A 22,088-nucleotide genomic window follows, 5' to 3' on the forward strand; every position below is an offset into this window, starting at 1 on the left:
GGTTTATTTATTTTTCTGGTTTGAATTTGGATTTTGGCATGCAACCCATTCATATATGTTGGAGAATCCCACGCTGGCAACTTGCCTTTGCTAGATTTTCATTTTCAATTTGTTTATGACCAGATTTAGCCATTGCGTAAATGCATTCAGAAATATAATATTTTTGGGTGGATATAAAATGCTTTTAGTACACGATTTTGATCCATTTTCCATAAGCAAAGCCTTATAAAGTTCTGTACATTCAACTCTCGGCCATTGTCATCCTGGATGCAATTTTCGTCTTGTTATTTTTAAAAATATCGTATCTTTCTGGCACGTTGGCAAAACAAAATCCCAAAGCGAATATTTGCTTTCAATTATTTTTGTTTTTTCCGGAAAGGAAATTGGGTTGCGATAAGCATGGGAGGTGTGTGCAAGTCTTCTGTTTACCTTTAAGTTCAATATTCTTTTACTCACATTCTTTGTTTTAACGTCAGGCAGAAGAAAAAGTATAATTTTCCCATAAATTCGATATTATATTTGTCACAATCGAGACAACATTTTCATTAGATTGTAACAAATGCTTCCAATTCAGTGAACTATAAATACAGTTTATGTCTCATGGCATTTGCGATTCTTTGAAAATTGCAAAACACGTGAGCACCTCCCACCAGATTTGTTGTCTTTATACGGTTTGCTATACAATTGCCAATTATAATGTATTCTTTGCACTTGACTTGGCTGGGAAAAGTTTCTCAGGTAATAAGAAATAGAGGCAGCAAAAAATCCCATGCGATTTTGTTGAAAATAATTTAAACAAAAATGTATTTGAGCGAAAAAAAAAACATTTCAATCAATTAAGAGAACACAAAAAAAGAACAAAATTGGTATGTTAAGACAGGGGAATGGCGTTTAACAACATATTGTCATTGCTATTTTTAATTGAGCGTGGGATGTGGTGACCCCAAAAAGAGGTTAAACATGCCCTTTAAAAGTATATTGGTGCGGGTTCAATAGGAGTGGAAGGGTTGACTGTTTAAAAAGTTTAAAGTACGACAAATTCTCGCCCACACTCGTCTGCTTTTTTTTAACTAATTGAATTACAAATTTTTTGTGGAATTTTTAGGCAACAAAAATGGAACGCAATTAAACATGATTCTTAATTGTGGATGAATTGAATGTTATTAAACTTAAAAAAAGCCTATAATGAGTTTTAATTGTTTTTCATTTTATACTTTTAATATCTTTAAGCTGAAATATTAGTGACATATATACAATAGATCATAACTTATTACTAAGTTTTCTATGATATCGAAATATTATTTTTGCATTGTTTACTTAATTGCAAGCCATGTTTTTCCTACCTCAAAACCGCCTTTTTGCTGTGGCTTTTTTCCGATCTACAAATTGACTTTTGCTTTGTGGCTGTTTGCTTTCGCCCTCTGATAAGATATGCGGCTGCGGCTTTATTTCTATTTGCCCTCTCGAGATGTGCTAACAGTTTCAATATTTGAATTTCACTGGGCATTCGTAATTGCTGGACAAATATACCAAAGATCGCTTCCACTCTCTCTGTCTCTCTCATATTTGTCTGTTAATTGTATTTGTATAATTTTTTTTTCTTCGTTTTTGACTGCCTGTCATAATAAATTAGATACAAAAAATTCGCTGAGCTCTTACATTTGCTCAACATTTGGCCAAAAAGTGTTGTATTTTATTTGTGCACATTCGTGAAATTCCATTTCGACTCTTGGCATTTGAAATGTGCGCAGCAGCTGTCAAATAAATTGTTTATATGAAATAATCACTTGCATTACTTACTGTAACAAAATTCGAGATTTTTCGTTTGAGTTCTCCCATATAAGATTAATTAGGTCCTCGTGTGTGCTTCCTTATTTTAGCCGCCCAGAGAGCATAACTAATCGCTTATGCCTTGGCAGTTGTCAAATTAGATTTGCATTTACATCTACAGTCACTGCCAAAAGTACGAAGCCCACGAAAACTGCACTCATTGCCAGAGCAGATGCTTGGCTATAAAAAGCAGGCAACCCTCACCTCACCTTGACATGGTTGTAGGTGTTTAGTGGGTGGGGTTTTTAGAAGGCAGCCCAAGATGAGGGGGCGTTTTGGGATGGCTGTAGAGCATGCAATATATTAATCCGAGTGCTCAGGTGCAATTTAATTGCTGCCAAGATTTGCTTTTTTTACGCGCCAAGTGCGGTGCGGAAAAAGTGAATTAGAAAAGCAAACACACGAGGGGAATGAGGGGGGAACTGTGCACTCGGAAAAATAAATACGGAAATATAAAATATACTTTGAATTTAAAAATGTTTTGTAATAAAATGTATATAATTTAAAAGTTTTCAAGGCACTGTGATTTGAGTAAAGAATGAAATACTCGAATTATTTAAATGAAAAAACTTGTATTGACTTTTTTAATATAAGTGTAATAATACCCAGTTGGGGCCATCTTGCTGCATTAAGCGGAAACACCATTAGGGGAAACAAGTTTACGTTACTTTTCATTAAGCCCACTCTCACTCTTGGTTCTTTTTCTCTTCCGTTTTGCAGAAACCATTGCGGCCTCCAGTGACTTATTCACAGCACCTGCCACTGCCAAAACTAGCTGCCAACCAGCTGAGCCACAGAAACTGCAGAAGCAGCCGAAACAGCAGACCAACAATTCGGAGGATTCCAGTTCGCAGAAGAGTGGCTATCGTGGTCAGCATCCGCACTTCCATCACCACACCACGCCCGCCTACTACACGGATCTCCAGCTGAGGATCCACACCCCGAATGCGTCGGATGTTGGTGCTTTGAACGAGAACTATCGAAGTGTCTATAGCACCCCGAGTACACAGTTGGTGGAGCAGCGTTCGTTTCCAAAGAGCTCCTCGGCCACCAAGGATCCACCGCTGCCCATAAGTAATCCCCAGGCCAGAGGAACTTTTTTTCGTGGCGACTCTGCGTCCAGCGACAGTCACACAAGATTACTGCGCCGGAATCAGCAGAGAACCGGCAGCGAGGGACGCTTCTTCAGATACTCTCAGGGATCTGCGAGCCCTACCAAAGGTGAACCCACCAGCCACGAAGGTGTCAGTCACTCCCCCATCACATCAACCAGCACCACCACCATCAGTAGTTGTACCCACCCCGTAGAGCAGGCTAGTCCACCACCACCACAACCAACACCACCCGTAGTCAATCCCAGCGGATCCGGTCGGAATAGCCGGCACAAGCAGCGATTCCAAAGTCGATCCCGGCGAGCGGTGCGCGTGCGCAGTGAGTCGCGTCCAATTAGCGCTCTATACGACATAATATGCAAGGAGAAGAACCTGGAGAACAGCAGCAGCAGCAGCAGCAGCAGCAACGAGCAGGAAAAGGCAGACCAGGAGCAGCAGCCCAAGGATCAGAAGGATCAGGAGCAACAGTCTAAGCCAACAACCGACAAGCTGGCGACCTTTTGGCCCCTGCACCATCACTACCTCAATCCCCCGATGAGCAGCGGCAACTCGGGCGGCAGTAGCAGCAATCCCAAGCAGCAACAGCAGCAACAGCAACAGCAGCTGGCACACCAGCAACATCTTCTGGTGGGAGCAAGCAAGGAGTTGCCGGCGGGCAGCAGCAGCAGCAGCGATGATGAGGGATCGCTGCGGGCACTGCACTCTAGTCGCAAGGTCACCAATCTGAGTGCCAAGGCCACTTCACTGCCACCGGAAGAGGCAGCCTCGGATGAGGTCTCACCACGGGCAGCCACCTCCGATCGACTGAATTTGCGACTGGCCAGGAGTCTGGAGCCCTCGGCCCGCAGCATCCCATCTGTATCCCAGAATGTTCAAAACTACGATGCTGGGGAGCCGGTGAATACAGAGCGACTGTTTGTGGAACCCCCGAAGATACCACTGTCCGCCATTGTGAACTCCCTCTACGATCACGACCTGGACATTGAAGACTGCGACAGCACCACTCAATTGGATCGGGGGGATGTCTTCGACACCTTGGAGCGATGGAGCCAGGGGCTCAACGCGGGAACGCAACTAATGAACGGGGCCAACGGGCACCACCATCATTATTCAGATCCCGAAGCAGACCACCAAGAACCCGATCATCTCGAACACGATCTGCATGCACATCAATCATTGCCAGTAGAACCCAAGTCTCATCATCATCATCAGCAGCACCACCAGGCCACCAATGCGCGCAGGTAAGCCGGAGAGACCCCATCCCCGCATGGAATCCACCTCCCCAATAACTCCACTCCCCCACATCCCCTCAATGTATCTATCTATCTGTAACGGGAGCAATTACGCGCATAATTAGCTTCTTTTTAGTCTGTCGTTAGCCAAGGTTAGGTTGTCCTGATTACGGACAGGTGTTGGGTGCCCACTGCCCCCTCCATATGCTGTTACTCGAAGCTAGCTAAGTACGCTTCGATAAACAGTGGCGGTAATCAAATTGGTTCCCTAAAATATTTTAAATTTATTGTGGGTACAAACTTCGAGATCTACATTTTTTAGTGAAGCAAAGCTCACGCTGAGTCTTTGAAATTAGAAAAAATTGATATTTTAAATCTGCCTCTTAAATTTATTAAAAAAAAAAATTCATTTGACAACTTAAATTGAGGTTTCATTTTAAGCCATACTCACATAGTTAAAAAAGTATCTAACTAGTCTTGAGATTAAATTTTATTTCAGTGCTATTTTGTTGACCGCCACTGTGATTGTGTGTGCGCTTTCATTGGAATTACTCAGGGGTCATCAAGCTGATTACCGTTGAGGGTGAAAGCGTTTTGTTCTCGGAAGTTGTGGCTGATTAACCAGCAAATATAATGCGATTTCGATTGTGTATATATCTCATTTTATGGACAACATTAAAGCTGCAACTTGCTTCGAAGCTAAACTCTCTCCATTTCTGAGAGCCTAATCCGTTTTAAGGCTGTTCCCCGACATAATCCTTGGCGCACAATCAAAACAAATTGCCTGTATTGTGGGCCACCTTTTTCTTGTAAAAGAGTGCCCCTCATATACTATATATGTTTATGCTATCTTCACCCATATTGTTCGACGTCGTGTTATACAATGCGACTTGGCGGCTCTCTTTAAGCCGGGCCCCCAAACAAATCGAGATTCACAGGGGCAGGGGGCTTGTTAACAAACGAAATCCATGTATTGTTCGCCTTTTTTTTCCTCCGTCGGGTGTTACGTGGTCCATTGTTTTGGGGTTGGGATTGGGAATGCTCTTTGGGTTTCGGTTTGGGATCGTATCGCAGCGGCGACATCTTCGGCAATCGCATCAGTGCGTGGAGAGTGCAATTCGCAGCGGCAGCCGGTCTTCGGTTCCATCAATTATAATGTGATATATCAAAGCGAATGTGGTTGTCTCCAAAATGTGACCCCCAACCTCTACTCGAACCGAACTTCTCCTCCTTCTCCCAAAAGAAATCCGGCGTAGAAAGCACCTGTTTTACAGCCAAACCCGAAACTAGCGACAAGTTTTTCCAATAGGCTTTCGCTACAAAAATGCCTCATAAAAATACACAGCCGCGCTGCATAAAAGAAATGAAGAGTGAAAAAAACGAAGAGCCAAAGAGACAATTTTCTAAAAATGCATTCAATGTAAGAATCTCGACAGGAAAAATTTGAATGCACGGCAATTAAGTGTGGAATTTATCTGGGGCTCAGGCACCGTTTTGTGGTGTCAACACCGTCATCCGATCACCTGCTGCGTCTGCTTGGGTATCCATTTAATGGCCAGCCAGTTGGCCAGATAGCCAGTTAGCCTGGCCCAGATCGTCAATGGTCTAGTCCTGGTTTCGCTTTCATCGCAGCTGCTAAGCGCAGACTCCCAAAAAAAAAAACGAATAGCCACCCAAAAACTGGTTATTATCACTTTTCATTTTTTCGCTGAGTTTTTCCAACGAGTTGGAAAGTTCTCGGACATCCAGTAGCGCAGATACGTCATATGCGTCTAGCAATTTATACAATTTATGGAAATTTCCATTTGACGGACAAACAAAGTCAACCATCAAGAATATAAAACTAAAAGCGAATAGATGATGATCATAATGATGATCAAGCTGAGATTGAAGGCAGTCCACTGAAGGCCCGGGGGATACCCTTGAAAATGGGCTTCTAGGAAGTCTAACCCAAAAAGTGATTGCTGAAATTACTGTAACAAAATCTAAAAGCAATTAAAATCAATCCAATTTTTTTGAAATTCCAGTGAAATTTACTTTTTTATATCTCTGAAAAAAATTTGGTCTAATATTTTACTGTCCAAACTCTCTGGTGCCATAGTAAAGAAAAATAATGAATACAATTTCCAGTCAGTTGAATTTTAGTTTGAACATAAAGTTAAGCTCTCTGAGATAATCTCTAAATAACGAAATGACTCATTGGCTTTCAGAAAAACTGTCTAATCTTTAAAATGCTAAGTGGATCTCTTTCCTCCTAAAATCAAATATATAAATAAGAATATCCGTTTTCCCTTTCAATTATGTTAGGGGTTTTTCATCAAAATATTTTCCTAATGTCAGACACATTGTATTCGTTTGGGTTAATCCCTAAACCTAATTTCTGGAGACTAGAATATCACTCCCTCGTGAAATTTCCCGTGTGTTAACGATCGATATGATCATGCCCTACCTCTATACCAAGGACGGACTGGAAGATATTATGCCTTTGTGTCTGAATGATTCCACGGCACGAGACATCATAAATTACACAAAGCAAAAAGAAGTGACATTGATGCGTCGCGACATTTAAATGTGCAGTCTGTTTACCTGGCAAAAAAAAAAACAGAAAAACTCAAAGATGCACACAAAAAAATTAGTTATATTCCAAAAAAAAAAATAATTTATAATGTCTTTTAGAACTTCCGAAGATAAAGACATTTTTATTATGAACTATCTATTGATATCTATATATATATAAAGAAAGGTATTTATGTAAGAATAGAGTAACAAATATGTTTAGCGATTCATGAATATATTTTGTATTTACAAATACAAATTTAGACAAAGTCGCATACGGCTAGTTTAATATATTTCTCTTTGTGTAGACAAAACGGTCAGCTAGACGAAGTCTTGCGCTTGATTGAATGTCTGCGACAAGCTGCAAAATTCTTCACTCGCTCGCTAAACAGATATTTGTATGGGCAAAAGATGCATTGTCAGCGATGAGGAAGTGTATATCATTTACATGGCAGACTTTGAGATACTTTGCTTGAGATACTTTTAGCTACCTGCGCTATCTGAGTGGCTGGGCTGTTGCGCATGCGTGCAATAGTCACTCCAATCCATAACAATAACAGACTTGTTACGCTTTGTTCTTTGACGGCCGGGAGATAAAGCCGCAGCTTGTATTTGTATCTTGTATCTTGTATCTGACGAATGCCGCTGCTGCTGCTACCTGGCAGCAAATGTGCGAATTTGCGGCGCTCTCTTTTTCGCTCTTTTTGAGTGATTTTCGTTATTCGTCGAGTGACTTTGTTGCTGTTTGGCTGTGTATCTGCAAGATACCAAGCGGCAAAACCCAAAAAAAACAACAAAAAAACAAATAACCGACAGAAAAAAAAGCCGCTCCGTGGGTTTCCACTGTGTTTGCTGGGCGACCCGGCGGCAGTTGCCGAGCGTGTTTGCTGCCGTCTAGCCGTGCCGCATTTAGCGGAACTCTCGAGAGTTGTATCTTTGTATCTGTCGGATCTGGGATCTCGTTTCCCGTTTTGTTTTTGGTGTTCTCTGCTGATCGCGTGTTTATTTCCGTGTAAATCTAAATTAACTAAATACTGTTTATGGCAAATCCCGCAGAAATCAAATAGTAAATGAAGTAATCCGAACCGCCTTCGCAGATTCATAACGCGCACCACGCGCTCCGCCAGTCGCCAGAGTTCCGCCGGACACTCGCCGCCGCCGCCACAATTGCACCACAGCGGAGGCGACTCCTCCAGCTCCAGTTCACCCTCGCCCACCCGCAGGCGGAACCGACCAGGTGGCGATCCCCCCTCCTCCTCGGCCAATGGCAACAGCTCCGCTTATGAGACGGCAGCCACCACTGTGATGACCCATGACCAGCAGCGACATCCTCCAGTTGAAGTTCCTAAGGCTCAGACCATCGAGCCACCGCAGCAGCCAGAAGCGATCGTCCCATCATCCTGTCCCACTGCATCTGCCAGTTCAGGTGAGTCCTTGAGTCCTTAATCTCCGTTTGTTTGTTTGTTGCTTCTGTGACGTCCCTCTGTGTTGCCTGTTTGTGTTTCGAGTTACAGTTCGTCCTTGAGCGTTTTGAAAAAATGTCCGCCGTAGCTAGAGCCTGCTTTACTGATCCTTTGCTTGCCATGAGCTGCAGCTTCCCATTCAAGGCTCCTAACAAACTCTCAATTCATCTGTGAGAACAATCCCTTGCCTCTCTACTTCATACATCCTGTTCAAACTTCATTCTATAGGAGAGAATCCCTTTATATTATCCAACCATGGGAATTTATAGGCCTCTTTATTCTTCATCATCTACTTGAGATATCAATATCAGCATTTTAATATATTATCCTTTACTTTATGCCTCTTTTAACGTATCATGGCATCAACAATACACCCTTCCTTTACAATTCATCGGTAAATATGTAAGATATCAATATCAATCAAATTAAAATAATTATATGATCCTGCCTATTTAAATGTTTTGTACTGATCTCTTTTTGATTATGCTGTAGGCATAGATCAATTAAACGGTTCACTAGATCATAAAATTATCCCAAGCGTTGTGTCTGTGTTATGGTACTTAAACCATTCATCAGATTTATAATGATCATGTAGATCATCACATTTTTGGATATTTGAATAATGATCCGTTTCCTACCCCTTTAAATTGTCAGTTTTTCCTATAATTTTCTTTTCATTTGAAGAATCCTTTAATGATTACATTTGGATATCACAATTATCCTTTAGTCAGCCAGATCAGTAAATACCTTTACCAATCACTGATATTTCTCTCGATCGTTTTCTGATCTCACACTTTAATTTACCTTCGCTTCGAACATTACAAATTCATTAATTCTTGGGCCAAACTTTCCCAACCAGAGTTCGGTAATTAGCCCGCCCCATGCCGATTCAGCCCTGAACCGTGGGCCTGTCAACGTTTTCTGCAAATTAGCCGAGAAATAAAACCAAACTCCATCATCGGAAGAGGCGAGTCGCCGCGTTGCTTCGTTTCTTTTGCACACTTAAAAGCAATTTAAACTAAATTAGATTTTTGTCGGCTTGCCAATCAAGCGAAAACGTTTTCTAGACAAATGTTAATTTGGCTCATGAGAGACCTTCGGCCAAAACATTTAAATCAAATTGCAATTGAGCAACTCGCTTCAAGTCGAATCAATTCCAAAATGTTTTGACTGGCGAGGTTTCTCTAATGTCAGAAAAATCTAACAGTCCGAATTATATAAGATAATTTGCGCAATTTTTATTCGCAATATGATTTCAGAGTTTCCTCATAGTTGATTTTTTTTTGCAAAACTCTTGTGTATAAATGAATAAAATTGTTTGTCATTTAATAAAGCCGATGCCCAGTCTTCACGCAACTTAGGCAAATGAAAGATGCCATAAAATTGCTAATAGATCCCAACCCAAAACCCGGTCTTCGACGAGCTGTGCCCAATTTTACTTTATCTATCAATGAATGGATCGGAATCGGGTTTATTATCAATGGTTGGACAAGGGTTTCATAAAATTTTGACAGTCTTCTGTATTTCTCTTATAACGGTTTTCGGGCTCTTGAGAAAGTCTCCCCGAAGATCGTTGACATAGATCTGCATATCACATGGTTATTGGGAAGTTTCCGTTTAATCGGAAAGATTTAGTAAGCATTTGTGGCCACACAGAACTTGGGGCAGCTGCCAAAAAATCAATAAACATCTATGATGATGATGATGATCGATCTGCCGTATCGATTTCGGTTCAATTGTTTTCGAGTCTTTGTTTTCCCACTGGGCGTATTGATTTCAATATTTACCAATTTGGCAATTTTTCGATTCACTTTATGTGGAATTAATTTGATTTTTGTGCGCTGTCTAGAGGGCCAACGATCGCCCCGAAAAGTTTAGAGCGTTCACTGATCTTTGACAGACGGCAGAAGGCAATGAACGGGCAGATTCCGGAGATGCTGGCAGATGATTTGCCGAAAAATGTTTTTTTCGCCCATTTCTTTTGCCCCGTCTTCTGGGTGGATTATGAAATCGCCTGGGTTTTACATAACCCTAGGGGCAAAAACAAGGTTGAGACGGATTACAGTGGTTCAAGTTATTTTCGCTATGCAGAATCCAAAGGGAAGTTAGCAATTGGTTTTCTGAAGGGATCCTGTTTGAGATCAGTCGATCACTCATTAGAAATATTTATGATTTTCCAGCTATTTAGTTTTCCCCTAATTATTTTTTTTTCATTTATTTTAGCAAACTCTTAATATTGATTGCTATTTCTTCTATTAATAACAATTGGGTAAATATTAGCCATATTTAAACAGTTCCCACACTTACCTCTTCAGAGAGTCATAAATTCTGGTTTATTTGTGAGCGAAATCTAATCGTTGGACGATAATCTAATCGCTTACTCTGTCAGTTTAATGTCCAATAATGTAGACAAAGTTAATACATCATCGTTAAATGGGGACCTAATGACCCGAGATCGGCTCGAAAACTTTCGTTTTGGGCTTAATGCTTTTCTTTTGTCACAAACGACTTTCGCAACTATTTCGTGTTTGTCACCACACCAATCAATCTTTGCCAGCTAGCCATTAGATTGGAGTTGACTTGAGTTTTTCTCCCAGACCCCCATATTTGCATTATGCAATCCCAAGCCATTCACGCACACACAAAAACAACAGCAACAGCAGCAGCAACCACAACAAGCAGCAATCATAAGCTTTAATGTCTTACTAAAACAACAAACTCCACGCATTTACCCTCTTAAAAAATACACAACAAAAAATGAAAAAACGTAAACAACGAAATGCAACAGCAGCAAACAGCCAAAGTCGAGGAAAAGCTGGCAAATGCAGTATTAATTGCACTTATAGCCACAGCAGAAACAACAACTGCAACGCCAGGCAACGCAACAGCAACAACAGCACGTGCAACAACAATACTAAACAGCAACACGCCACGCCCATGCCGCCCCTAGCTAATGCCAACAAAGCGCCGTTAATTGTGCTTAAGACAGCCACATCTGCAGCAGCAGCACCAGCAGCAACATCCACCGGCACGGCAGCAACATCTGCTGCTGGTTCGCCCATTAAGCGTCGCAAGAATCCCCTGTCGCCGCTGCGTCTTGGCAGCCAGTCCACCATTGCTCCTCCACAGGCCATTGCCAGTCCGCTCCTCAGCGGCGGCAGCTGCTCCTCCTCGACCACCTCGCCCCAATCCTCGCCAGCGGTTCGCACCACTAAGGCGAGTCGCCTGCGCGCCGCCGCGCTTGGTGAGTCTCCTGCCCCTCTAATCTTTATCCCTGAATTGGTGGAGGTCATCGGGTTACCCACATTTCCAAATCCATATCCCCATAGTCTAACCACTGTAGTTTGTATTGTGTGCATTTATGTTGTGTAGTAAAACACAGAGAAAAAATTAGACGAACATCTAAAACAGATTCTCTATGATGGTTTGATTTATGAAAGATTCAATACTGTATTTGGCAAATATTAACATAAACATATTTACATTACATTAACATATAAAGTAATATTATCAAAATATTTTTTATGTCAATATAAAAAAGATTATACAAAAATCGACTTTATTTAAAGTAACTAAAACCAACATTATTTTTTTTTGGACTCAAACCTTAATAAAATTCAACAATTTTATAAAAATTCGTAAAAGTATTTGTAGAAAACGATTATACGTTTTTGTCTGTGTAACCACGCTCGCATTTCATCACCCTCAATATCGTGTGCGTTTTCCATTTTCCAACCCCACCCGCAGATAAAAAGAAGGAAGAGGAGCAGCGCCAGCGCTACAGTTCGCCCGTATCCCCAAGAACCTCCAGCAACGGAGGAGCTCTGACCCATCGACGGCTCAGCAGCTCGGAGCTATCGCCCAAGTCGCCAGGTGCTAGTGGATTCAACTCGGAGCCAGCTGCAACAGCCAATCCGAGTAGGATCCCGGCGAGATCTGCCTCCCAACCGGTGGATACACCGCCCACTCAAAGACGCCAGACTTTAGTGGCCGTAGGTTCGGGGGTCTCCATGAAGCAGAACCTCAGCGAACTGCACTTTACGGGTGGTACAGTGAGTCCGCCCAGGGCCACCGCCGAATGCACACTCCGGATGCGACCACGAAGCTCCACAATGAGCACCGAAAACGCGGAGAATGGACGACGTGACCACTTGGCTAATCTGCAATTGAGTCCCGTGCAGAAGCACAAAAGAACGGTAAGGAACACATTTAAAGTAAACCACATTTGGAGGTGAAACTAAAATAATTTTAATGCTTTTCCATTTTTAACTTATTCATATACCGACCTTTTCAAATCTATAATTAAATCTATAATTATATACTTATCTCTCGGAAAATGTAAAAATCATTATTTAAATTATAAATTTTTAATAATTATCTTAGTTGAATACTTCTCTTAGTTTCACCTTTTAAGGTGGTTCCATCTTTAATATGATCACTAATTTTCTAATTTTCTTCCCTAGCCCGAGGTATCACCACGTCGTTTGGGAGATCGCGACAAGTCGGCCAAACGGAAATCGAATTTGAATCGTTCGTTGACCGAGGAAGCCACCAAGGATGGCGGTAAGTTGGCAACAACTGGATGCAGTGCAGCAAACAGCAGCCCAAAGGGGAGATGATCAGCATGGCACCAAATTGGGAGTGACTTCAAGCTTGAATAGCTATCCAATGAGGCCGCAAAGATGACAGACCTCACTCTGAATCATTCGATCTTCAAGCGTCATGTGGCTCCTACCGTCTCAGAATCATACAAATTTTAAATACCAATTTCAACACTTTCATTTAAATCATTTTGTGCTGCGTCGTGAAAGCTTTTTCATTGAAAGAACTTGTGTAAAATATGTTAAAATCCAAGCTGTGCCAAGTCCCCATTTAATGTTATGCACGTGTTAAGCCCAGTGGCTGCTTTTTGAGTTAATAATTACTATTGATTGGTTACTAATTCCCTGATATTCTCTTGCAGATGAGGTTGCCTCTTCAACCCGCCGTCGCCGACGTCGCGAACTGGGCATGGCCCGTCCTCTGGTTCCTGGCGATGATGATGCTCTGAGGGATTTGCTGCAAACGCCACAGAGAAGTTCCTGCAGCGAATCCACTTCGATTTCGGAGTCCTATCGTCAGTTTATACCGGCCGTACGACATCCGGAGGTTCCAGTGCGCACCATGACCGCTGTTTTGCCCGCTCCGCGACCATTACATGCCCCCGTGGCCCGCAGTGTCACCCAGAAGTTCAACGAGAGGACCAAAACCGATCTGGCGGAGATCAAGAAGATTGCAGAGCAATCTGAGGCGCAGCAACAACAACCATTGGCGGATGAAGGCCAGAAAATATCGGCCATAATGCGCAGGAAGAGCTCGGATGAAGGTGGAGCAGCTGCGGGACTAGCAAACCAGAATTCACCACCTGCACCCAATCAAATTGTATCCATACTGAAGAAGAAGGAGCATGGATTGGGCGAATGCAACTCGAGTGCCTCGAGCAACCCGTCGCCGGTAACGTTCTCCTCCAGCGTGGTGGATCATCCGTTGGCAGGAGCTGGCCGATGCAAACGGCAGGGAATACTCAAGAAAAGATCGAGCCTGGATGAATCCCGCTACTACTCCCGTTCCCATTCACCCGACGAACGTAGCATCCTCATCAAGTCAGCACGAAGGAATTCGCTGGAGGAAGCTGGAACTGGATTGAGTCCTGCCCAGGCGCATGGAATCCTTAAGCAGAGCAGCTACGACAGCAGCAAGAGCGATGGATGCCCTTCGGCCACGGAGAGCCAGCCACACAGTATCCTGAAGAAGAAGGATTCGCTATCCACACCCTCGGATGGAGGGTGCCACAAGCATGTCTCCATTTCGCAAGCTGTCACTTTGGCTGCGGCTGAACTGGCCGCCCATGATGGCATTACCTTTGAGGACGGTGAAGAGCACGAGATTCGACCCATCCTAAAGCAGGAGAGCACCTCTAGCGAGGAGGCAGTGCGTCCGCCAAAGCCCATACTCAAAAAGAAGTCCTTTGGCGAGGCAGATGAACATGAGATTCGCCCCATATTGAAGAGCTCTCGTAAGAGCAGTCGCGAGGAGTTCGATTTGAGTGGCCTGGAGCACGATGATTCCCTATCCTCAATTCTGAAGTCAGACTCGCCTTCGAAGCGTCGTTCGCTGGGCTCCGCTTCGCATGATGTGGATGACTCCCACTCGTCTCCCAGTTTGCTGAAGAGGCGCACGCGTTCCCTAGAACGTCAGGATGTCCAGCCTGGGATGGATTTGGCAGCGGCACTGGATGCCATTGCCACCTCACAGGTTGCGCCGAGCACACCAGTGGATTTTGTGACCACACCATCGAGCATTTCGGTGGCGGAGCGTATAAAGCGCATGGAGATGCTGTCCACGCCCACATCCCGTGCCGCGGGTGGGGCCAACAGCAGCTGGGAGTCTCCGTTGCAGGCATCGATGGAGCTGGGAGGTCCACCCACACCAAGGGTTCTCAAGCCGAGTGTCCTGCGCAGGGATATGCAGAGGGAGCGGTACAAAACACAGCCCGTGACCAACGAGGAGATGAGCTTGTAAGTCTTAAATACTTTTCATTTTATAATATTAAGTGGTGTGGCAAAAAGTTAGCAACCCCAAAAAAACTATGAAAAAGGTTGAGAGTCATTTTTAAAGTTTTACAAAAAAAAAGTAAGGATCAATGAAAACTTCAACATTATTACAGGATACTCATAAAAATAGAATTCTTGTAAAGATCCTTGTTTTTTGTAATTTTTTTTTAGAGATTTTCCATTCGAACTGCCTCATTCTCCCTCGTAAATTGCGCATACGTCGTGTGGCCTGTCAAGCTGTCAACTGATTCTGCAGCGGACGCCAGTTTACGCTTCGATGGTCCCAAGAATTCCAGCCCCCGAATCCGAATACGAATCCGTATCTGTGTTTGCGTGGAGCAATATTTGTCTATATACTCGCATTCATTGCTATTTTTGGTCCGCCGAGCACATTTCTGGCTGGCACTTGGCCGAGCCTATAAATATTTATACCATCATGGTGCGCCACTGTCAACTGGAAAATGTTACAGTTGTTAGTCCATTCATATGCCATAGCCGACATTATAATCCAGTCATGATCGGCTTAATTAACTTTATGGTGGACATACTCCGCTAACCACGTAGCCATAAATTAAACAATTCTGATGAAATTTTCAGCACATTTTGCTAGGGGCATATTTTTGGCAACATTTTAATTGCTTATCTATTGCACCGTATTCAAATGTCAACAAATTCGGTTTTCGAACAAGCCACTGAAATCCTCTGCTGTTGACCTCAATTCGATTCGCTGTCATATAATTCACTTTTCTTTGCCGCCTTTTATTTTTTATTGGCCCGACTTGCTGTTGTTGGTGTCACTTAAGCAGCTTATTGCTTGCCTAATTACCTGCGCAACTATTGAGGCCAACAAGAACACGAAAGTGCGCGGAATACAAATAAAGGTTAGTAATGGTCTGGCGATTATAGAAGGTCGATTGGTTTTACCCGTTTGCAGGGAGGGGATGTCAAGAAATACATTTCAAACAGGTCGACATTTGGAAGATGATTTATTTGCCTTTCATATTTAATTGACTTTATAGTTTGAGGTTTAAATATAGAAAATGAAGTGTTTGTACATTTTCTAAGTTTATTTTTCTTTCATAAATTATAATCAATTTCTTTAGAGCCAGAAAGGTAGCCTTTTTTTATAATATTTGTACACCTAAATATAGTAATTTCTAACGATTTAGTATTACCAAAACTATTATTATTATTACTATTAAATCGACTGATTATTTAAACCAATACGAAACAGCATAATATGAGGTTTCAACTCTGCAAAGGAAAACAGAAAATTACACAAAAACACTTAAACATCTGATTTCCTCATACTTTAGAACCGCAACCATATCGACTAGCATCAAGTACTATCTTACCATCATTCCCAAACCAATTAGCTGTTGTTGGCCACAAATTCTCACCTAGGATGGGTAATTTCTGCGAATTGTGGATTGGCCAATGTTGGGCTCGTAAACCTAGTTTCTTCGCTAAAAGCATTTTAGAATTTCGACTAGAAGATAGAGCACCTCTTCCACTTCCACTTCCACTCCCATCGGCACAAAGTTGCCAGTTCTTGTTTAACTGTGTTTTTATGTCAGCAGTTTATGTGTTTGTTGCCGGTGAGTGTTTTGCTGTTATTATTATTGTTGTTGTTTTTTGGAGGTGCTTTTGTTCCACTCTGGCACTCCCATCCAAAAACAAAAAACCAAAAAAAAAAATCAACCAACAATAACAATATAAGCCTGGTTTGTTCTGTATACCTTTTGTTTTCACACTCTCGCTGGCTGTCACATTTGCATTCAGCGAACGGTATTGTCAATATCTTTTGCACTTTTGCCGACGCTTTGTGCCGTGAAATTTATGCTGCCCATACGTTCCCTACTTGTAGTTATATTCGCATTCAGTTGCATTCAGTAGGTTGCAGCAGGCGAACGCGTTTCGATACAGATACTTTCGTATCTTCTCCCGATTCCGTGACATAACCTTTAGACGAGGAGGACTTTCCCGAGAAGGGCGACTGTCGTTCCATGTTGTTGCTGCAGCGACGTCAGAGCGAAAAAATGTTTGAGGCGTATATCAGAAAACGGTAACAAAGAAACCAAAAATCGAACTCAAAATTTGTGAAAGCAAAAAAAAAAAGGGAAAAAAGCAAACAATTATCGCCGGCATTGAGATAGTACAAATATTGCACGGTGACATGTGTTGCCAACGATTAAATCGATAAAGCTCAAATATGTCCAATTCAAAGTTATGCTGTATCTTTCCTAATCTCCCGATAAGATAACCAGAAACAAAGTAACACAGATATTTTTAGATTAAAAAAGAATCCGTTTAATAGCCCAATCGTAAATATGTCAATACAAAAACTTTGCAGATTTTCTATGAGTTAAATAATGGTTTTATGCTGCCATTAAGAAATATCTCGCGAGTCTACGTCTTCTATAAATAAATAATCCGTGTCACACCTTAGTCGGTCCATTCACAAATTCTAACCAAAAAAAAAAAACTAAAAGTAAAAATGACAGAGCTAAAAGCAATACATTTATTTTCATGCCTTTCAAAAATATTAAATTAGAATAGGTCTGCAAGCTGCTTTTTAAAGAAAAACTTTTAAAAACTATTAATCTTATCAGTATTTTTGTTTAATAACAAATGCAGACTTTTAGTATATGTTCAAATTTTCTTCCAAAATGTTTGTTCATTTCGAAATAGCTATTCCCACCTGCTCTTCGATCTCTAAAAATTTCTCTTTCACTAATGAAAGAGTCGAAGAAAAACCCACCGCAAAAGAAAAGCCAACGAAGACATTTCCCAGCCAGACGGCGGAAAAGAAGGAAAATACCATACCAAAATAAATATAAAGCACTGGCAATAAAAAAAAAAGGCAAGAAAACAAAGCTGAAAATAATTTAAATTTGCCGACTGCGACGTCGACGGCGGCAGAGCAGCACCGAATCACCGCACCACCCCGCTCTCGCCACCGCACCACCCAACTTTTCTCTGCCGACGCTCTTCTGCTCGGCGTTTTGTTTGTACAATTTTTGCGCTCAGTTGCTCGCGATCGCTTTTTCAATTTTCACGTATCCGCCAGCAGCAGCGCTGAAATATAAAATATATATTTTACGTACAAAAAAAAACAAAAACAAATATCGAAAAATATAGTTTTCTTCGCTTGACAAATGAGTGAATAAATAGTAAATAGTGAATAGTGTGTGTAAAAGAAATCGAAACTAACTGATAAATTTATCAACTAAATCGCTGCCCGGTTCGGTCGTTCGGTCTCCTTCTTATCAGGTGCAGAACCAGATAGTATATTCTCTATATGTGTGCATAGTGGAAGAAAAACCACGTTCCCTTCGGAAATTCTTAACCAGTTGCCGGCTGACGGGCTCACACACCGCGTGTGATTTGGAAAAGGTAGTAAATAAAATACAAGTTTGGGAAAAACGCAGAAAACACCAAAGAAATGTGCCATGAAAATGCCCGTTTTTTTCGGTCAAATAAGAATTTCGTAATGTGCTAAAAATAAATTCCATGAAAATGTGCACTTGTGCACCCAAACGAATATTCCAATATTCAAGTGCCCAATCAACGAGCTATAAATTGTGCCAAATTGGCGAAAAATATTTAAATTATAAATCGTAAAATAGCAATGCCAATGTCTGCATAAATATGTGTTGTTTTGGTGTGAAATATTCTGGTTTGTGTACTCACTAAGTTGGCCAAAACGAGAGCTGTTTTTTATATATATAGGCCTGCTCCCCTGATCCTCTTCGATTAGATCATCTACAGTCAAATGTTTTTTATATTTCTCGGCAACTGTTGCCTTTTATCATGTTTTGTGTTTCGAAATATTTGAAATTTGAATGAGAGAATTCTCACGGACTCTTTTTCCCCTTTCCTCCCTCATCCAAAATCCAATTAGCTTAGTTGTTGCATTTAAATTGTTGTATATTTTTAGTTTTTTTGTTATTTTCCGCTTCCTCCTTTTAACATTCGATGTGCGCCAGGCGAGGAAAATGGGCCTGATAAACAAAACAAATATTGGAAAAACTCAAGAGCCTAACAAGTTGTAGGTAAAAGACTAAATATAGAAAAGAAATTTCAAGAGGCTTTTTAAGAGGGTGATAAACTGGCAAGTTTATATGGAGTCTGTGGGGAAAAACGTACACTAGCTATTATAGATTTTCCTTTTCTTATCATCAATTCAATTACCTTTCACTGCCAGCGTTTTATGGCTAAAACAGTTTGGCTAATTCTTTTGGCCATCAAATGGCTTGTAAACTTTTACCTTCACTCCCCTGGAGGCTTAATCCAAAGCAACAAAAGCATCAGTCGGCAGCGCAAAAGTTTCACCACCAAAACATAATTAAGTTGGCCAAAATTGCCTATAATTATGTCCGAGTATTGTTGTCAGACAGAGAGAATGATAGAGATGAAGGTCCACAACGAAATTCACAGTGTATTTAAGGCCACTGTTATGTAAATTTCTGCATGGTATAAAAGCCAGAGTTTCATTTTCTAATGACATGTTAGTTTGATTCAAAAACTCAACTGTATCGAATATGAAAACACCTAGTTTTATTATTTATAATAATAAACAATTACCAAATGATATATTTCAACAGGTTAAAAACCTAAAAGTTTCTTAGACAACTCTTTATCTATAACCAAAATGCATATCTCACATAATTATTTAAAGTTGATATAACCACAAATTATTTTAAAACTTTTCTGTACTCATGTCAATTGTCTTAAACTTTTTCATTGTGGTTGGTTATTGTGAGGCGCAATAAATGAATTATTATTTGTAAATTCTTTGTTTTATCAGGCAAATAAATATTCCTATTAAAATGCCAAAACAATCAGATAATTTGTCATAGGAAACCACAAATTGTATGACCCATCTTGATTCTTTTTATACATGTGTGTTAACCAAATGTGTGTTCTCTTTCTTTTTGCAGCTTTAAAGCCAACTCCGCGCCCTTCGACATCTCGGCCACGTCGGCCTTTAAGCCCACCAGACCACTGGACATCCGCTTGACCCACGCGCCGCAGCCACCTCTGATTTCCCCGATAACAGGACAGCCACTCAGCCACGTGCCCGCGCCACTGTTGCTATCATCGTCGACGAATTCCGGAGCTGGAACCTCGTTCCGCCTGGCCCGCAGTTCCACCCAACCGCTGCAGTCGCCCCGAGTTGTTCACCTTGTCAGTCAGGCTGCCGGTGGCCCATCATCACCGCAATCCTCACTGTTGGCTCGCCAAAACTCAGTCAACGACAGCGTCAATCTCAGCGAACAGCTAACTCTATCCATCGGCACGGACAGTGAGCACATCTTCGAGATGTCCGCTTTGGAGGAGGATTCGGCCATTCAGTCGCTGAGCGATGAGACAGCCGCTTCCGCATCTGGAAACTCAACAGCCACCACCGCAACCACCGCCACACCACCCAGTGGTTTAACGCGGAGCAACAGCGTTCGAGCCAGGGCCAATATGTTCCAGCAGTTGCAGGAGCAGTCGCGCAATCATCGGACAACGGGTTAGTAGTTGTGAAGAAGGTCTGGTGATGCAGGTCGCGAACCCATTCACCCACCATAAGCATCATCTGCTGGCTTTGCAGAAATTAGCATGAAGCAATAAAGCAGACGAGCAGCGACCGCTTAGTTGAACCGGTGGCACTGCGAACTTGGTTGGCCCATGTCGCAAACGGACCGAAACAAGAAGGCCAAGAGCACAGTCGCCAGAATGGGAGCAGCTTAGAGTTAGAGTTGGGCTAGGGCCGGAATATTTAAGGGCACAGATATTCAAGAATCTCATGGAAACAACAAATTTCGCCCAGTTTGTGTAAAATATTAAGAAATGGATAAGCCTGTTAGTTATTAAAGATAGTAAACAAACTTGAACACATATTTAGGTAAGAAGTATTTTAGAGGCAATAATAGATGGAAATATTTTATGGCGACCAATAGATAACTCCAAAGCAAACACTTAAATGTTTGTTTAGAAGTAGCCTTCAAGATCCCCAACAAAACCCCTAACTTGCGCGAAATTTAATTAGCTAAATCCCCTGCTGGTCAGTGTGTGACGCTTTTTCCAGAGTGTTTGCCAGATATTGCCATTAGCGTTGGTGTTGCTGCAAGCCTCTCATGGTTGTTGGCCAAGTTAATAAGCTGTAAAATGTATGTCACTTGCCTCACACTCACCCGCACTGTGAAAAGTCGCCGTCTCCGGCAATCAGCAACTAATTGCGGCTTGCGTGTTGGGTAACTTTTGTAATGTGTATGGTGGAATATGGCTCAGGTCACTCGAGATTAGAGTTTGTTATCGAGACAGTATAAAAATCATGTAATAATAACTAGACCCCCTTTGAGTAGAATGCCAATCTAGTGTCTTTTTTTGTAGTGCACTTAAAAACACAAACTTTTTCTTGTCCGTTTTTTCCCAGTATCCTGAAAATGAGATTTCAGAATGCAGGTGAAAATCTTATTATGTTTGTGTTTATGGTTCACTAATCCAGATGGTCAGATATGCAGATGATGAAGCCAATAGGCAACCAAAAGCCCATTTTTCAGAAATACAATGGAATAAACTTACTTTAAATTTCTGTTTCAGGAGCCTCCCGTCAATCTCCACCAGCATCGGCAGAGGTTTCCTCCACTGCAGCCGAGAATTCCATGCAAAGTGATGAGCTCTCCACGCCCAATGCAACGATAGATGGGGAATTTGGTAAGTTAATATACATTTATAAATTCATAAGAGAGGGAGGTTGTACCTAGATCAGCTTTGAAAATCTAAATAGATTCCAGCTTTTCTAGTTTTTAACGTTCCTCTCAATTTTGCCATACTTACGTTTTTGTTTAATTTGCACGATGCTCATTTTGGAATGATAAAACATATATATTTAATAAGAAAAAGATTTATTGTTGTTGCTTACTGTGTCTGTTTTCGTTATTTTTACATATAATTTTTTTATTGACTCGCCTGCGACTAATTTATAATTAACTCGAACAAATTCGCATTGGACGCATAAAAACCAGTGCCAAATTCGAGATGCAAAAAAATGCAACCCACGTTAAGTTGCGCAATAAAAGAAATGGAAAACTGCAATACAAATTCATACACTAATTTGATTTTCCATGCATGTGCGTTCATCGGTTTTCATTTACGAATTTTTCATTATTTACGCTAGTTTGAGTTTTCTAACAAATGAATTAACTCCTTGTTATTGTTGTTGCCGTTGCTGTTTTGACTTGTTTTATTGATGTTGTTGTTGCCGCATGAGAAATCTAATAACAATTTATTCTCCACAACTGTATGTTT

The 22,088-nt window shown here is 41.6% G+C and overlaps 1 protein-coding gene across 16 annotated transcripts in view; it reads left to right on the top strand.

Moving 5' to 3' along the window:
- Nucleotides 1-22,088, top strand: part of LOC108052880 (supervillin) — a 124,442-nt gene that overhangs the window by 61,010 nt on the left and 41,344 nt on the right. For 7 of the 16 annotated variants that reach the window (XM_044458191.1, XM_044458189.1, XM_044458199.1 and 4 more), the window contains 8 exons: nucleotides 2,551-4,183; nucleotides 7,828-8,156; nucleotides 10,982-11,437; nucleotides 11,941-12,389; nucleotides 12,657-12,756; nucleotides 13,157-14,750; nucleotides 19,730-20,307; nucleotides 21,381-21,494. In XM_044458191.1, coding sequence (XP_044314126.1) covers nucleotides 2,551-4,183; nucleotides 7,828-8,156; nucleotides 10,982-11,437; nucleotides 11,941-12,389; nucleotides 12,657-12,756; nucleotides 13,157-14,750; nucleotides 19,730-20,307; nucleotides 21,381-21,494 — 5,253 coding nt within the window. The remainder of the gene's footprint in view (nucleotides 1-2,550; nucleotides 4,184-7,827; nucleotides 8,157-10,981; nucleotides 11,438-11,940; nucleotides 12,390-12,656; nucleotides 12,757-13,156; nucleotides 14,751-19,729; nucleotides 20,308-21,380; nucleotides 21,495-22,088) is intronic. The other 9 variants (XM_044458190.1, XM_044458196.1, XM_044458204.1 and 6 more) reach the window with 3 other exon arrangements.

This window comes from Drosophila rhopaloa, unplaced genomic scaffold, assembly GCF_018152115.1.
Source record: "Drosophila rhopaloa isolate 14029-0021.01 unplaced genomic scaffold, ASM1815211v1 contig_163, whole genome shotgun sequence".
NCBI lineage: Eukaryota > Metazoa > Arthropoda > Insecta > Diptera > Drosophilidae > Drosophila > Drosophila rhopaloa.